Consider the following 17,283-nt stretch of genomic DNA (forward strand, 5'->3'; position numbering starts at 1 on the left):
CAGCAAATATATTAAAGTGCCACATCCAAAATATAATGGTTGGTTGCTTTATTCAATCTTTGGTGTTTAATACTTTTAAGAACACGCTGGGAGTTGGACACAATATCCTGAACAAGGAAGTAGGTGATATGACTTGTGCACATCAACAATACAGATAGTCTTATGATAAGCACAATCACAACTTAAGGGTCTCTGAGGTGAAGCAGACGAAGAGTAGGGACGACTGACTGATTTGGCATTGCAAACAGCTGGAACCACAGAAATAAACATGCAGCTCTCCTGTGTGTCTTAATGATGGGTAAAATATTCTGGAGGTAAAATAGTCCCCCAACCAGATCTCCAAGTAAGGACTATTCGGTAGGATGTTGTCATTAGGTAGAGAGAGAGAGAGAGAGAGAGAGAGAGAGAGAGAGAGAGAGAGAGAGAGAGGTGTTCTATGGGATGGAGTGTGGAATGTTAAATCCCTTAATTGGATAGGCAGGATATTTGGAGAATTTAAAAAGGGAGACGGACATGTTACAGTTAGATACAGTGGGAATTGCTGAAGTGCCAGTGGCAAGAAGAACAGGATCAGGCCAGGTGAATACAGAATTATAAATACAAAATCAAATAGAGGTAATGCAGGAGTAGGAATAATAATGAATAAGAAAAGAAGAATAATAATGAATAGTGTAGACAATGCATTGTCATAGCCAAGATGTAAATGAAGTGTAAGTTTATATGCGCACACATTGAGGAGATTGAGAGAAAGTATATTGGGATAAAAGAAATTATTCAAACAGTTGGGTATGAGGAAATGTAATTTTGATCAGATATTGGAATTCAGTAGTAGCAAAAAGAAGAGAAGGAGTAACAGTAGGAGAACATGGAATGAGAGAAAGAAATGAACGGGGAAGCCACTGGCAGAAATTTGCACAGAGAAAATTTAATTATTGCCAATACTTAGTTTGAGGGTCATGAAAGGAGACTGTATATGTGGATAAACCTTGAAGACACCAGAAGGATTCACGTACATTACGCAATGGCACAAATTCATAAATGTAAGACAATAATTTATTGGTTATGCACTGCAGATTAAAATTAAGAAATTTCAGAAAGGTAAACAATTAAAGGGATCTCAATAAACTGAAAGAACCAGAGGCTGTTGTGAGCTCAAAGGAAGCAATAGGCAAAATGGAAAAAAGAACACAGTAGAGAAGGTGGCATTTTTTTCCACTTCTGCTGTATTTATTTTATCGATACATGCCAAGTTTCCGCCTTTTAGATAATTTTCACGTGATTTTCTGAAACAGAAAAATGTGTCATATGCATTAAAATGGCAGAATCTTTAAATTTACATGTTCTATTCATTTGTTTTACACTAATAAAATAAATACAGCAGAAGTGGAAATTTGCCACATTCTGTTATAAATTCCTTGCTGTCGTATCCACTATGATGAAAATCAATATCTGGGGCAGTTGAATGAAAATGAGGCAGATGGAAAAAAAGGAGTACACCTCTTTGTCCAAAACAAGTCGATGAATGTCTTTGTTCAGGGCTCAATCTTTGGTGTGAAATATATACTGTATTGAGAATGTGAAAGTGCTTCCCAGCGAAACTTCTGCAGTGTACTCGAAACAACTGAGGCAATGTGTGACTGGCACATTATCAATCTTTGCACCTCTTTGAAATGTTATCAAGATGTGACAAGATATCTGTGGTGTTTTTCACAGATAGTATGTCACTACAGATTACTGGACCATCTGCAAAAAAGTATGAGATAAATATTTATTTCATTTTATCATTATATATACTGTTAAATTTGAATATTATATCTAACTAACTCACAATAAACCTAAATTGTATTATTCCATAATCTTCACTTAATTTTAGTTTATACAATCTGCTCCACACATGTATTTTGACAGAATTTGCCACAAAACAATGCAGAAGCACAAGGCTAGATGACATGTTAGTAACCGAGGGGCATAGTGTGGCAAATCTATTTAACAAGTACTTTATATCCATTACTGATAGAATGGGATTGTCAGGATCAGTAAATAATGCACTTGAATATCTGAAACTAGCCTTTACAAATAGCTTCAGCTACATGAATGTCACTCACGTCACCAAAAGAAATAACTTCCATAATAAAATCTTTGAAAACAAAGCATTCTAGTGGTTACGATGAAATATCAACAAAGTTAATTAAGGCATGTTCTTGTGAGTTTAGTACAATTCTAAGTTACTTGTGTAACCAGTCAATTATAACTGGGACATTTCCTGACTGGCTAAAATATGCAAATGTTAAGCCACTATTCAAGAAAGGGGATAAAGAGATACCATCAAACTACAGACCGATTTCACTTTTGCCAGAAAGAGAAAAAGTAATGTACAAGCAGCTTCTAAACCATCTGACCACAAATAACATATTATCAAGAATACAGTTTGGATTTCTGAAGGGTTCTGATATCGAGAAGGCTATTTACACCTACAGTGAAAATGTACTTAATTCATTAAATAACAAATTACAAGCAGCAGGTATTTTCTGTGATTTGTCAAAGGCATTTGATTGTGTGAACCACAACATCCTTTTAAATAAATTACAATTCTATGGTGTCACGGGCAGTGCTGCAAAATGGTTCAAGTCATACCTAGCACACAGGAAACAAAGGGTGTCAGTACAAGGGACTAGTGAATTAAGTCATCATCAGAATGGGAAGAAATTATATGTGGTGTCCCACAAGGATCCATCTTAGGGCCATTGCTTATTCTTGTGTATATTAATGATCTCTCATCAGTTACACTGCCAGAAGCAGAGTTCATTTTGTTTGCAGATGACACAAGTATTGCAATAAATAGTATGTCGAGTGTAGTTCTAGAAAGATCTGCTAATGATATTTTCATGGATATTAATAAATGGTTTACAGCCAACTCATTGACATTAAACTTTGAAAAGACTCACTACACGCAATTCAGAACCTGTAAGAGGTTTCCACCCAGCATATGCATAAAGTATGAAGAAGAGCAGATAGAAGAGGTTGACAGTCTTAAATTCCTGGGATTACAACTTGATAATAAATTCAGTTGGGAGGAGCACACCACAGAACTGCAGAAATGCCTTAACAAATCTGTATTTGCAATTCGAGTGTTAGCAGACATAGGCGACATAAAAATGAAAAAGCTTGCATACTTTGCCTACTTTCGAGTCCAAAAGCATGTAATACGTATTATTTGTGGAGTACATTGACGGCCGTCATGTAGAAACCTCTTCAAAGAACTGGATATACGAAGTGCATTAAAGTTCTAAGGCCTCCGATTTTTTTTCTAATTAACTACTCACCCGAAATCGATGAAACTGGTGTTACTTCTCGATGTAATCGCCCTGCAGACGTACACATTTTTCACAACACTGATGCCATGATTCCATGGCAGCGGCGAAGGCTTCTTTAGGAGTCTGTTTTGACCACTGGAAAATCGCTGAGGCAATAGCAGCACGGCTGGTGAATGTGCGGCCACAGAGAGTGTCTTTCATTGTTGGAAAAAGCCAAAAGTCACTAGGAGACAGGTCAGGTGAGCAGGGAGCATGAGGAATCACTTCAAAGCTGTTATCACGAAGAAACTGTTGCGTAACGTTAGCTCCATGTGCGGGTGCATTGTCTTGGTGAAACAGCACACGCGCAGCCCTTCCCGGATGTTTTTGTTGCAGTGCAGGAAGGAATTTGTTCTTCAAAACATTTTCATAGGATGCACCTGTTACCGTAGTGCCCTTTGGAACGCAATGGGTAAGGATTACGCCCTCGCTGTCCCACAACATGGACACCATCATTTTTTCAGCACTGGCGGTTACCCGAAATTCTTTTGGTGGCGGTGAATCTGTGTGCTTCCATTGAGCTGACTGGCGCTTTGTTTCTGGATTAAAAAATGGCATCCACGTCTCATCCATTGTCACAACCGACGAAAAGAAAGTCCCATTCATGCTGTTGTTGCGCGTCAACATTGCTTGGCAACATGCCACATGGGCAGCCATGTGGTCGTCCGTCAGCATTCGTGGCACCCACCTGGATGACACTTTTCACATTTTCAGGTCGTCATGCAGGATTGTGTGCACAGAACCCACAGAAATGCCAACTCTGGAGGCGATCTGTTCAACAGTCATTCGGCGATCCTCCAAAACAATTCTCTCCACTTTCTCTATCATGTCGTCAGACCGGCTTGTGCGAGCCCGAGGTTGTTTCGGTTTGTTGTCACACGATGTTCTGCCTTCATTAAACTGTCGCCCCCCCGAACGCACTTTCGACACATCCATAACTCCATCACCACATGTCTCCTTCAACTGTCGATGAATTTCAATTGGTTTCACACCACGCAAATTCAGAAAACGAATGATTGCACGCTGTTCAAGTAAGGAAAACGTCGCAATTTTAAGTATTTAAAACAGTTCTCATTCTCGCCGCTGGCGGTAAAATTTCATCTGCCGTACAGTGCTGCCATCTCTGGGATGTATTGACAATGAACGCGGCCTCATTTTAAAACAATGCGCATGTTTCTATCTGTTTCCAGTCCGGAGAAAAAAAATCGGAGGCCTTAGAACTTGAATGCACCTTGTACTACCCACTGCCTCTCAGTATATTTACTCCTTAATGAAATTTGTCATAAATAATATATCTGTTTTTCCAACAAACAGCTCAGTTCATACATACAATACCAGGAACAAAAATGATCTGCACAAAGACTTAAAAGCACTTACTTTAGTTCAAAAAGGGGTCCACTACTCAGGAACACTCATCTTCAATAATTTGCCAGCAAACATAAAAAATTTAGTTACAAATAAAGATCAATTTAAAAGGAGCCTGAAAGACTTACTAGTGGCCAACTCCTTCTACTCCATTAATGAATTTTTTAATAGAAACAAATGATGTATTGTATATATTCATACTATTAGTATTGTTATTTCAGCTAAAAAAAAAAAAAAAGTTGACATGTTCCACATCCACGAGGATCTCCTCAGCATGGATCTATGGAACGAAAAACTAATCTAATCTAATCTAATCTGCACCAAGTGCAGGAAATGAATGAGTTGGTGCTACTTCCATTTAAAAGAAGTAAAAATATTTACAATGAAAATATGCTTGTTTGGTTTGAGAAAAAAAAAGTTTGACATAAGAAAAAGTGTTTCTCAACATCAGAATGCAGAATTCAACCGAAGTTCTCTAAAGCATGACATATGGCCCAAGGGACCAGAGTGTTTTATTTATTCAAGCCGGGATCATATAATACAACTAAATATATGATGATTCATCTTAATTCTAGTTCAAGATATGATATGACATCTGTACAACGCAAGGACATACTCACACTTTCCTTTGCCATAGACATATTGCCATTTAAATGTGCCCTCTCAAATAAAACATTGTTGTTAAAAAGCAAGACTGTATGAAATTTTGGGTAGACCCATGTGTTGCCAAGTTTGTTTTGACTATGCTAGATAGGTTCTGATGGGGAGCCCTCCCACCACCACCACCACCAAATTTTTGAAGCCTTGGAGAAAGACATTCGTGGCCATCAATTTGCTTCTGAAGAAGAGGTGCACATCTGGGTATAATCATGGTTCTGAAGGCAGCCACAAACACTTCTTTGTGAACGCATTGACCATCTTGTCTCACAGAAGGATACATGTATTAACAGTTATGGCAATTATTTTTGAAATAAGGCACCATTTACTTACTTTTTTTTCCATTTGTCTTGTTTTCAACTGACTGCCCTTTATACAACAAAATATAAATGGATAACTCTGAGACATGAAATGGTATAGGCAGCAGAGGATCAGATAGGCAAAAACAAGAAACAGCAGAAATCTTTGGATAACATGTAAGATATTAAATTTAATTGATAAAAGGAGGAAATATAAAAATGCAACAAATGACACAGGATAAAGGGAATACAGACATCTACAAAATGAGATAACAGGAAATGCAAAATGGCTAAGCAGGTATGGGCAGAGGACAAACAGGCTATAGAAGTATGCATGAGAAGTGGAAAGATAGATTTTGCTGGCAGGAAAATTGGAGAGACTTTTGGGGAAAAGAGAAGCAACTGTACGAACATCAAAAGGTCAGTGGCAATCCAGTACTAAGCAAAGAAAGGAAAGCTGAAATATGGAAGGAATATGCAGAATGACTAACTGCCAATACTGCGAGAAGAATTTGACAGAGCACTGAAAATCATAAGTCAGAAACAAGGCCCACGCATTAGATGACATTCCTTCAGAATTATTAAAGACCTTGGGAGAACATATCATGACAAAACTATAACACCTGGTGTGCAAGATTTTTTAGACATGCAAAATACCTTTAGACTTAAAGAAGACTGTAATAATTCCTATTCAACAAAATACATGCACAGCACTTTTTCTTTTCTATCCTATGATAAAACATTCTACCGGGCAGTTCATATCAGGAGACTTGAATGGGGACTATTTTACCTCCGGAATACTTTACCCAAGAGGGTGCCATTATTTAACCATACAATATAGCTGCACAATGTTAAGAAAAACAATGGTTGTAGTTTTTCACTGCTTTCAGCTGTTTGTAGTACCAATATAGCAAGCCCATGTTGCGTAATGTTACAAAGCCAGATCAGGCCAGACATGTGTGAGAATTATAGAACAATTAGGTTAATAAGTCATGGATGCAAAATACTAAGACAAATTATTTACAGAAGAATGGAAAAAATGGTAGAAGCTGACCCTGGTGAAGATCAGTTTGGTTTCCAAAGAAATTTTGGAACACACAAGGTAATACTGACCCCACTACTTACCTTGGAATATAGTTTGAAGAAAACAAACCTTCATTTATAGCATTCTTAGAGAGCATTTCATAATGCATATGTTCCATATTGTATATGTTTCAAAATCCTACTACAAATGGGTGTCACTTATACGTAACTATAATTCAGCAAATTACTTCTATTTTTCCTTTCTACTGTATAGGTGTGACCTGAACAAGTTTCATGTCTCCAGGTGTGGATCTTTTGTTGAGTGGAAGGTTGCATATTACTGCTAAAAACAGACCTACTTCGCAGCAAAACCTGGAAGGAACCTTAGTCGTAAACAGATTGGACCAAAAGACTTGCCTGTATTGTGTGACTTAACGTTGCTCAGCTAAACCAAGAGAGTCACTTCCAAATCACACATTTGGCAGCTGTTCTTTATTAAAATTCTGCAATATTATCTGCATCTTCCTTGAAGGAGTTTTGGATAACTATGTTTAATAATTCCACATTAGTGATGGCTGTCATCAGTAACATTACCATTCCTATTGTGCAGTGAAGGCATTGATCATGACTTGCCACTGGTGTACTTTACATTGGACCGAAATCACTTCAGGTTTTCTGCCAGATTTTGAGACCAACTTTTGTTGTGAAAACTGTTAAAAGCATCTCCCACTAAAGTGCACTTCGAGTTTCAAGCGTCTGTAAATTGTAAAAATTTCATTTTAGATCTGTAAATTGTCTTTGAATTAGATGATAAGGATAAACAGTTTCACTGGGCCCTTAAAAGTATCGGTGAAAGATAGCGGTGCCTTCCGGGCAGGCCACTGCCATCGTAATGTCTGTCAGGCACCCTCCCCCCCCCCCCCCCCCCTTTCATTTTGTTTTGGTGATTATCATACAATTTCATTCGCCTTTGGTGTATCTAAATTTTCCCTGATTGTTATTAATTTGATGGACTAATAGGGTTAGGGTAAACCACTGATTGATCTCACAGTACATGCGTGACTTGAGTAGCGGCAGTAGAATTAAACTCAGCTATAGCTTTAGAACTTTCCCCAAGCAGCAAGCCAGTTCACAGATGAGTGACTGAAATGGGCCGTTGTCCTGGCAGGGCAGTGGTTTATGGGCCTCTATTCTGGTGGCTGCCCTTGTTCCACTAGCACCCAAACAAGAGGGTGGGAACGCCGTGGCTGAATGCAAAATGACACTTCTTTAGAAACTGGTGGCGCCGAGCATCCTGGTAGCTGGCCTAACCGCGAATGCACGTGGGGTGGGAGCCTGGTCTCCTTATCCCATGTGCGGGTCCAGATAAAGCAGCGTTGGGCTGGCGCCCAGCTAATGTGTTTATTATAGTGTTGCCAACTTAGTGGATTTTCCACTAAAACTGGTGGCTTCTACCCTCCTTTTAGTGGCAAAATATTGCTTCTAGTGGCTTAGTGGCTTGTGGATTTTATAGCGTTTTAGTAGAATTCAGTTTCAGTTACTGAAAAGCCGATCTCTCAACCACTAAGCTATTATATGTTTCAAAATACGTTATTTCTACTTTATTTGATTTCAGGAGTATTTAACTTTTACTGCAAAGACAACACTGATGCACTACAATGTGACATCAAACGAATCATCACACTCGACAGACTACATGTGGAGATTCCCTGTAGAATGAACAGTACTTAGTAGCACCCAGTTATAGTTCATTTCACGAGTGATGGTGGCTGGTGCAGGTGCAGGGAGTGGCAGCAGCCAGTTTCAAACAATGGGTGCTCACTTATTTCATTGTTGCATAGAATAACCACTGAGAGCTTGTTGGCTCAGGCAGGGTGCGTCACGTCAGATGTGCAGAAAAACTAACTTGACTGTTGTTGTTCATGGTGTGCACTATACAATTGTGGTTCTCAGTGTATGATATTATTTCACGACTTCATACATGTATAGCTATGCCAAAACCACAGTATATGCAAAAGTTTCAGGATTCTTGGCTTCAAGACCCACATTTAAAAGATTGGGTTCAGGTTATTGAAAGTACTATGGGTCAGGTAGCGAATTGCAAGTTTTGTGGTACAGTTTTAAGGAGTCACTATGGTAATTTGAACTCTCGTGGGACGTCAAAGAAGCATCTACAAAATAAAAAGGTAAGCAACCTTTTTTTAAAATTGATTAGTCATTCATTAATTGGTTTTACATCTTTGACCACTCTTTGATTAAGTAAATTGTTGCAGTTTGTATCCATGCAACCTACAATTGCTTTTAAGTTAGGACCCACTGGGAATAAGAAAAAAAGGAAGAAGCAAGACTTTCATTATTCACAGCCACACATACTAGTAACCATGTAGTTGACCATTTGGGAGAGGTAATTAATCACAGTGACGAAAAAGATATCAAAAAATTTCAGATGCACTGAACTAAATGCACCTCAGTTATAAAAAACGTGTTGCCACCGCATTTCCCTGATGTTCTAAAACAAGATTGCAAAGATCAACAATTTAGGTTATTAATTGATGAGCCTACTGATATTGCTGTACATAAATACATGGGATTGATTATCATTTATTACAGTAAGTTACACCAAAAAATAGTATCTACATACCTTGACCCTGTTGCTTAAGTGTAATGCTGGAGCTATTGTCTCTGCTATAAAGAAGACACTTGAATGGTTTGATTTGTGACTTGAAAATTTAATGGGCAATCGTTCAGATAAAGCCTCTGTCATGGTTGGGGTAAATAACAAAGAATTTATGAAGTTGAAAGAAGAGGTACCACACCTAATTTTAGTACATTTCTTGTGCCATTCCTTGCGACTGGCTGCTTCAGCTGCTGAAAAAGAATTTTTACCAAGAAATCTGGAGTTTCTACTAAAGAGACATATGATTGGTTTAGTCGCTCCCCTTCCAGATAATCTCTTTGCAAGGAGCTATACAAAACCATCAATGATAGACAAAAACTGTTAAAAATAGTTGAAGCATGCCAGACAGGTTGGTTACCAATAGAACCCAACGTTATCAAAATATACACACAATGGTCAGAGCTAAAAACAAATTTTTCCATCACTAAAGTGCATGAAACGTGTCACATGACACAGTTATTGCACGTTACATATGTGAACGAGATTAATTACAAATATACTTCATTTTTAAATCCAATATTATTTGAAATAAACAGAGTCAATAAAATGTTCGAGTCGAAAGATACAGATCACACCAAACTCTTTGATGAGTTGACCAACGTGTTTGATATGCTTATCAGCAAAGTTACGTTACCTGAAAATAATGTTAGTATTGTTATTCAAAAATTCATGATTTCTTCTATTTAAGATGTTAGCTGGAATTCCACTTTGAGAAGCAGTTGTTTGAAATGAGAGAAAAAGGATTACCATCAGAAGATCAAAAAATGTTGCATAATCAGTGCCTAACATTTATATTAAGTCTGATTGAAGATATAAAAAACAGGTTACCAGAAAATTTGACACTGATGAAAAAAATTTCCAGAATAAGTGTTGAACAAGCACTTAATCACAACAAAGAAATTCTGGTTTACATAATGGCTCGGTTCAATGAAAGTGTAGAACTTATAGCAAAAGTGGATTATCAGTGGTGACAAATTCATTTGCTGAACTGGAGCGAGGTCAAAGATACAAAATAATTTTGGAATGAAGTACTGCATTTCAAAACTGCTCAAGAGGAATCCAGATTTGAGGAATTAGTGACTTTTGCAATTACTCGCCTAATACTGCCTCAATCCAGTGCCAATGTTGACAGACTATTTAACAGTATGAATGTAATAAAAAACAATCAGAGGAATAGATTGAAGTTACATCTTTTAACTGCTATATTAAGAATACGCAGTGGTTTGACTTGGAAGGAAAATGCTGCAACGAATATGAAATTCCAGTAAACCTTGTAAAACAAATCGATATCAAAGAATCATATCAGTCTGAAACCACCGATGACGATGATGATGATGATGATGATGATGCAGATGTATAATAATTTAAAAAATTAGTGGAAATTTAAGTGATTATGAGAGTAGGGGCATTTTTGTTAGTAGTTTTCTGGTGGTTTTGCACTGAAACTGGTAGGGAACTATTGGTAAGACCGGTTTATTACAAGAACAGCATACCCTGTGAGACGGGATGACGAATTTCTCCGGATGTCGCGTATTCTTAGATGCCTCTGTGCCCTGGGAAAACGGCACCCACTAAATCATTTTATGGATGAGGTGGAGCTTGCTTTCACTAGGAAGCTTCCCTCATCTTGTGAAATGCGCTGGGGGTTTGACCGCAGAACCTCCACGCATTGTGTGCTGTTTTTTTGGAGAACAGAATGTATACTGCACTGCAGTGATTGGTTGAGGAAGATCGGGTCTCCTTGTTAGAAAACATGATTGGCATGGTAACCACTGCTGGGGCATGATAGCTTTATTCTAGAACATTGGGGAGGGGGGAACTGCCATTTTTCAGAAGGTTTTGAGCAACGGGGGAAACTGGGACTTGCTTCTCGACCTTCACGTAGTACATTCGCTAGGACTCTTCCCTTTATATGGAGAGAGCAGTTAGTTGTAAAGATGTCCGGACAGCTATATTGGTAATGTTGTGCAGCTTTGGCAAATTCAGAAGCCTATCAATTGTTTTCATAACCATTTTTTTTCATAGCAGCCTTGTACCTGCAGTAGTCACTCCGAGTGTCCATTGCATGCTTAATTATATTTTGACACAAGAGACCAATCAGTGGAATGATGCAATAGAATGTGCTTGCCTACACTGACATCCTTCCACTCATTGTAGCCAGTCTCATTTACATGTAAATTCCAGTTAGGTTCCCCAAGTCTATTGCCAACCAACATGAATTTGCGTGAATGCAAAGTTACACAGTTGAAGTTTCTGTTTATATCTCACTTGACCTTGACATTAGTTAGTAAATTTCTTTGTGATACCTTAGGTCCTTGTTATTAATTTTTTCAATGACACCCATTCTCATTTCCTATGAGTCATTTATTTTGTTGTGAGTCTGAAGTAACTAAATTAATTTTATGTCTACTTAGCTACCTCAGGGTGACCAACATAGTGGCCACTGGTTAATTCAGATTTCCTTGTGTTATTGATAAAATGTGGCACCTCTTGGATATGGTGGTTATGACTTTTTAATAGTATAATACACTAATCAAAGATAAAGATAGTTTTACTAAAGATAAATAAGGAAATTTCTCATTTATTGGTGATTATTAACTTTTCTGTTACCTGCTTAGCAAGGTAGACTGTTCATTGAATATTAAATGAGAAAATAAATATGTTGAAACATTATAATTAATATACTGAACTCATGATTATGGGTGAACAGCACATTTTATTATGCTTCATAGTTTTTATTCAAGATGAGCATCACACTTTATCATGCTTCCCATTTTTATACACTGAAGCAATTGATGGCAAAAAGATAAGAAGTGGCAGTCCACTAGCTTGAAACAAAAGCTGTAGTTATTGTTGTTTTTGTTGTCATTGTTGTGGTCTTCAATTTGCAGGCTGATCTGATGCACTTCTCCATGGCAGTCTAGCCTGTCCAAGCCTCCTCATCTCTACATGACTGCTGCAACCTACATCCATTTGGACCTTCTTTCTTTTTTCAAGCTTTGGTCTCCCTCTACAATTTTTACCCAACACACTTCCCTCCATTACTATCTTGATGATTCCTTGATGCCTCTGGATGTGTCTCATCAACTGATCCCCTCTTTTTGTCAGGTTCTGCCATAAATTTCCTTTTCGATCCTAATATGAATCATTACCTTATCATTAATTACTTGTTGTACAACATCTAATCTTCAGCATTCCCTTTTATGTCCTTTGACTCTTATAACAGCAGCCTGGTTTCTATATTTTGTGTGCCTAATCTTCCACTCCCTGCATTTTTTTAAAAGCAGTGTGGGCTTGTAATTAAGAAAAAGAAACTATATCGGTCTATTTGCTCTTGGGGGATTATATGATGAGGATTGGCAAGGGGACAACAGAAGGTAGCTCCAGTAGCCCAAGACCCATATCAGAGGTAAAGGTAAAGAAGAATAAGCCATAAAGCATCTGTTCTGATGATGGTTTGGAACAGAAGAGAGAGAGAGAGAGAGAGAAAGAGAGAGAGAGAGAGACAGATTTTCTGCTGCAGCTCTGAGAGTCCTCAGTCTCAAGTGATTGTGCAACATGATTTGATTGGCAGGGCAGCTTTGCTGATACCAATTCAGCTTATTTGGCACAAATCAGTAGATTGTTGTTGCATGCTGAATGGCTATGGACCAAAAGGTGGCCTCTTTGTAAAATTTAAATAATGAAATTTTCTTGTGTTTGGGGCCTGGGTTGCCTGGGCAGTGCATTACAGTCAACATTACCATAAGTTTTCTCTTGTGACATATAAACAGCACGGATTCAGAAAATATCATTCTTGTGAAGCATAACTGGCTCAACTTATTTAGAGTAATGAGTACTACTGAGAGGGTATATCAAGTCGATTCCATGTTTCTAGCTTTCCAAAAGATTATTGACACCATTCCTCACAAGCTATAACTAATCAAATTTTGTGCCTATGGATTATTACCTCAGTTGTGCGACTGGATTCATGAATTCCAGTCAGAAAGGTTACAGTTCATACTAATTGACAGGAAGCCATCTAGTCAAACTGAAATCATATCTTGATCAAACAATGGAAAATCCAGGACGGGATGTAACAATATTAGGAAAAGGAAACTTGCTACTCACCTTATAACGGAGATGCTGAGTCGCAGACAGGCACTACAAAAATACCGCCATAATATAAGCTTCCAGTCATCACGCTCTTTGTCGAAAATCGACGACAGACACGCAAACTCTCTCTCTCTCTCACTCTCTCTCTCTCACACACACACACAACTTGCACACACATACACATGACTGTGCAGCCTCCGGGAGCTGAAGCCTGTGTGGCTTCAGCTGCCAGAGGCTGCAGTCAGGTGTGATGTGTGTGTGAGTTGTCTTTGCGTGTGTGTGTGTGTGTGTGTGTGTGTGTGTGTGTGTGTGTGTGTGTGTGTGTGTGTGTGTGTGTGTGTCATCATTTTTGACAAAGGTCTTGATGGCCAAAAGCTTATATTGTGACAGTCTTTTTGTTGTGCCTATTTGTGACTCAGCACCTCTGCTATATGCTGAAATCTCATCTTGGATTTCCCAAGGAAATGTTACAGACGCTCTGCTGTTCCCAATTTAAATCAACTATTTAGGAGACAATATGAGCAGCTCTCTTACATTGTTTGACAATGAGCCTGTCATTTACCATTTCATAAAGTCATCAGATGATCAAAACCAATTGCGGGATGATTTAGACAAGATATATAGATGGCGCAAAAAGTGGCAACTGCCTCTGTATAATAAAAAGTATTAAGTTATCCATGTAAGTACTAAAAGGAATCTGCTAAATTATCGTTACATGAGAAATCACACAAATCTAGAGGCTCCTGAGTCAACTAAATACCTAGCAATTACAATTTCGAACAACTTAAATAGTTGTAATGATCACATAGATAATGTTGTGGGGAGGGCGGAGTGAGGCAAGCCAAAGACTTCATTTTATTGGTAGAACACTTGGAAGATAGAACAAATCTACTAAAGAGCCTGGCTACACTACACTTGTCCGTCCCCTTCTGGAGTACTGCTGTGCAGTATGGAATGCTTACCACATAGGACTGACAGAGGACATGAAAAACATTCATAGAAGGGCAGTTTGTTTTGTATTATCTTGAAATAGGAGAGAGAGTGTCACATATAAGATAAGCAACTTGGAATGGCAATTATTAAAACAAAGATACTTTGTGTTGTGGTGAGAACTTTTAATGAAATTTCAATCACCAGTTTTCTCCCCTAAATGCTAAATATTTTGTTGATTCCTGCCTGTAAAGGGAGAAATAGGCATCATAATGAAATAGAGGAATCAGGCTCATTTGCAACAATCTAGATATTCATTTTTCCTAATTGCTATTTGAGAAAGAAACGGTCGAGAACTAGTTTGAAAATGGTTCTATGAACCCACTTCCCAGCACTTAAGTGTGAATTTCATAACAGTGTTGTAGACGGGGATGTAGAAATGGGGGCGAAATTCTGCCACTGTCAAATTTAAAGATCCCTAAATATTCTGTTTAACTGTCTTTTGTACGATGCATACATTTCATATCAATATGAGACTTTCTTGTATGATATAATCACAACATGTAATTAAATAACTTTAATCTATCTATACCTGTTAACTGCCGTATCTGATCCAGTATGTCCCTTGCTCCATTCCAGTCTTGTCGTGAGGCCCTATCTTCTACCACAGCTGCAAGAACATCACCTCTTCTCAATGGACCCTCCGGACTTGGCCCTTCTTCTATTTGATGTATTAGTGATGTACACTGTGTTTCTGCTGTTTCTTTCTCACCACGGGCAAATAATCTGAAATGTAAGTTACATATTTGAGACATGCCTTAGCAATAGGCAGGATGCTATAATGTTTATGTATGTTAATGCAATTACAGTGCATAAAATAATTTCTCATTTTTATCTCTTTATTCTCCTTCACACACACACACACACACACACACACACGCACATGTGTAGCTCAGTTATACAGCTTTGAATATTATACATTTTGCACCCTTAAATCAAATAATCCCAATCTATTTTGAATTTGTGATATTGGCTGCAAGTGAATAAGACGGTACTTTACTGAAACCGGTAGTAATAATAAAGGAAGATTAATACAGCTTAGTGTCGTGCATATTTAAAGATATTATGGCAGTCTGAATGTTGCGTGGGGAAAAAAAAGTATGTATAAGAAGAATAAAAAGCTAAGGACTCGTTCATATGTCCATAACTTTTATCTCACAGAGTTTAGTGTCCTACAAATGTGCTTATGTACATATTAAGTAGCAAGATAACAGTTGAATTTTCCTACCTCAACACATCTATAAAGCGCTTGACAAGTGCTGCTCGCTGCGTTACTGTTTCCACTGCTCTCTCATGCTGTGAAGGGTCTTTTGGATTAGTAACTCTGGCCAAGCAGCGGCTTGCTTCTCCCAAAGCACCTAACGCCTTCTCATAATTACGATATTCATCAACCTCTACCTGAATGAATAAAAGTGCTAATTATGCATTAGTTACTTTAAAGTTTTAAAAGTTTCATTTAAAGGCACTACATATTCACATATACTAAAGCAATCTAATGCAATAACAATTAACATTGTTGCATGGTTACAACCAACACGAGAAGGGGAGATTGAAGTTTGAACTTTGGCATTTGATTGCATATGCCATCTACAGGATTTAAATACGTTACAATTATTGGAGAACATTGGTGCATTAATAAAGTGACCACAACTGGCATGTTTAAAGACACACAGTTAACTGATTTTAGGAGAGAATTAAGACAGTAATTTGTGTATTAGGCTCTATTGTATCCACCTGGTGTTATACTGCTCTGGATAATAGGCAGACATTGTGGGCTGCTACCTCTCCAGGAGAATGTGAATAAACAGCTCACATCAACAGAAGTCATCAAACTGTTTACTATCCTAACATCACATGGGTCAGGCTGTTTACCTCGTAGCTTCACATAGTCTCCAAGCCATCCAGTGGTGTCAACCTCACTGACAGGCAGCAAGCCCCTTTTAGTAGAAAGCACAGTAGGCAGGGCACCACTTAATTATGCCACACCATGCGAGACTATTTAGGCCACCACCGGAACTTGCTGTGGCCAGTTACCACTCTGGGATTCACACCAGCCACACTAGAGGCCCATGAATTGAAGTCATCATCATCATCATCATCATGAGCAACTGTCGCCAATACTACATAGAACCAACATGCACCACCCCCAGATGCCATGCCTCATTGCACATCATCTCCTCATTGAGCTATTGCCTCCGAAACTGCCGCTGTCTGATGTTCAGGAAGTACCGTTGTTCCACCAGCAGCTATCATCTTTGAGCTACACCTCGAATGATCCTGGAGCCTCTCTCTCTTGAGGTCACACTTAGAGCCAGGTTGGATCCTAATGTCCCTGCTCTGCTGATTACGACTTGTGGACTTCACTGTGTAGGTGCATCCCAGACAATGTCTAGTAGAGACATTTCTATTTGTATTTTTGTCTTTGGACATTCATCCACTGACACTGTAATTGATTTCTGTTCTTATATTGATAGTAAACAGTTATTGTGGCACTTCTGCATTTCAGTTGTGGTCTGTACCACCCCTCGGCTTCTGACACAAACTGGCTATGAGTCTACTTTTCACGAAAGTTACAGTGCGTTTAGACTCAAACTGTGAGCTGTTCTTGTCTCCTATCCTCATCTGCTATACTGCACTGGTTTCGAGAGTGTTTTTCACAGAGCCTGATGATAGTCTTCTTTTTCTTGTTTTGTTTTGTTGTGTTGTGTGTGTGTTTTTAGGTTGCATTGGTGGGGGGGGGGGGGGGGGGCAGTTTGCAGACTAAACTGACAACAAATATTATGGACCTCATCTCCACACTTTTTCCCTGCCATATGCACAGCAG

The 17,283-nt window shown here is 38.5% G+C and overlaps 1 protein-coding gene across 1 annotated transcript in view; it reads right to left on the reverse strand.

The window, feature by feature from the left end:
- Window positions 1-17,283, reverse strand: part of LOC126162156 (intraflagellar transport protein 140 homolog) — a 240,584-nt gene that overhangs the window by 14,272 nt on the left and 209,029 nt on the right. The window contains exons 22-24 of the mRNA XM_049918458.1: window positions 15,688-15,857; window positions 14,992-15,185; window positions 9,339-9,565 (exon numbers count right to left, since the gene is read on the reverse strand). Coding sequence (XP_049774415.1) covers window positions 9,339-9,565; window positions 14,992-15,185; window positions 15,688-15,857 — 591 coding nt within the window. The remainder of the gene's footprint in view (window positions 1-9,338; window positions 9,566-14,991; window positions 15,186-15,687; window positions 15,858-17,283) is intronic.

The sequence above is a fragment of the Schistocerca cancellata genome, chromosome 2 (genome assembly GCF_023864275.1).
Source record: "Schistocerca cancellata isolate TAMUIC-IGC-003103 chromosome 2, iqSchCanc2.1, whole genome shotgun sequence".
NCBI classification, from domain to species: Eukaryota; Metazoa; Arthropoda; class Insecta; order Orthoptera; family Acrididae; genus Schistocerca; species Schistocerca cancellata.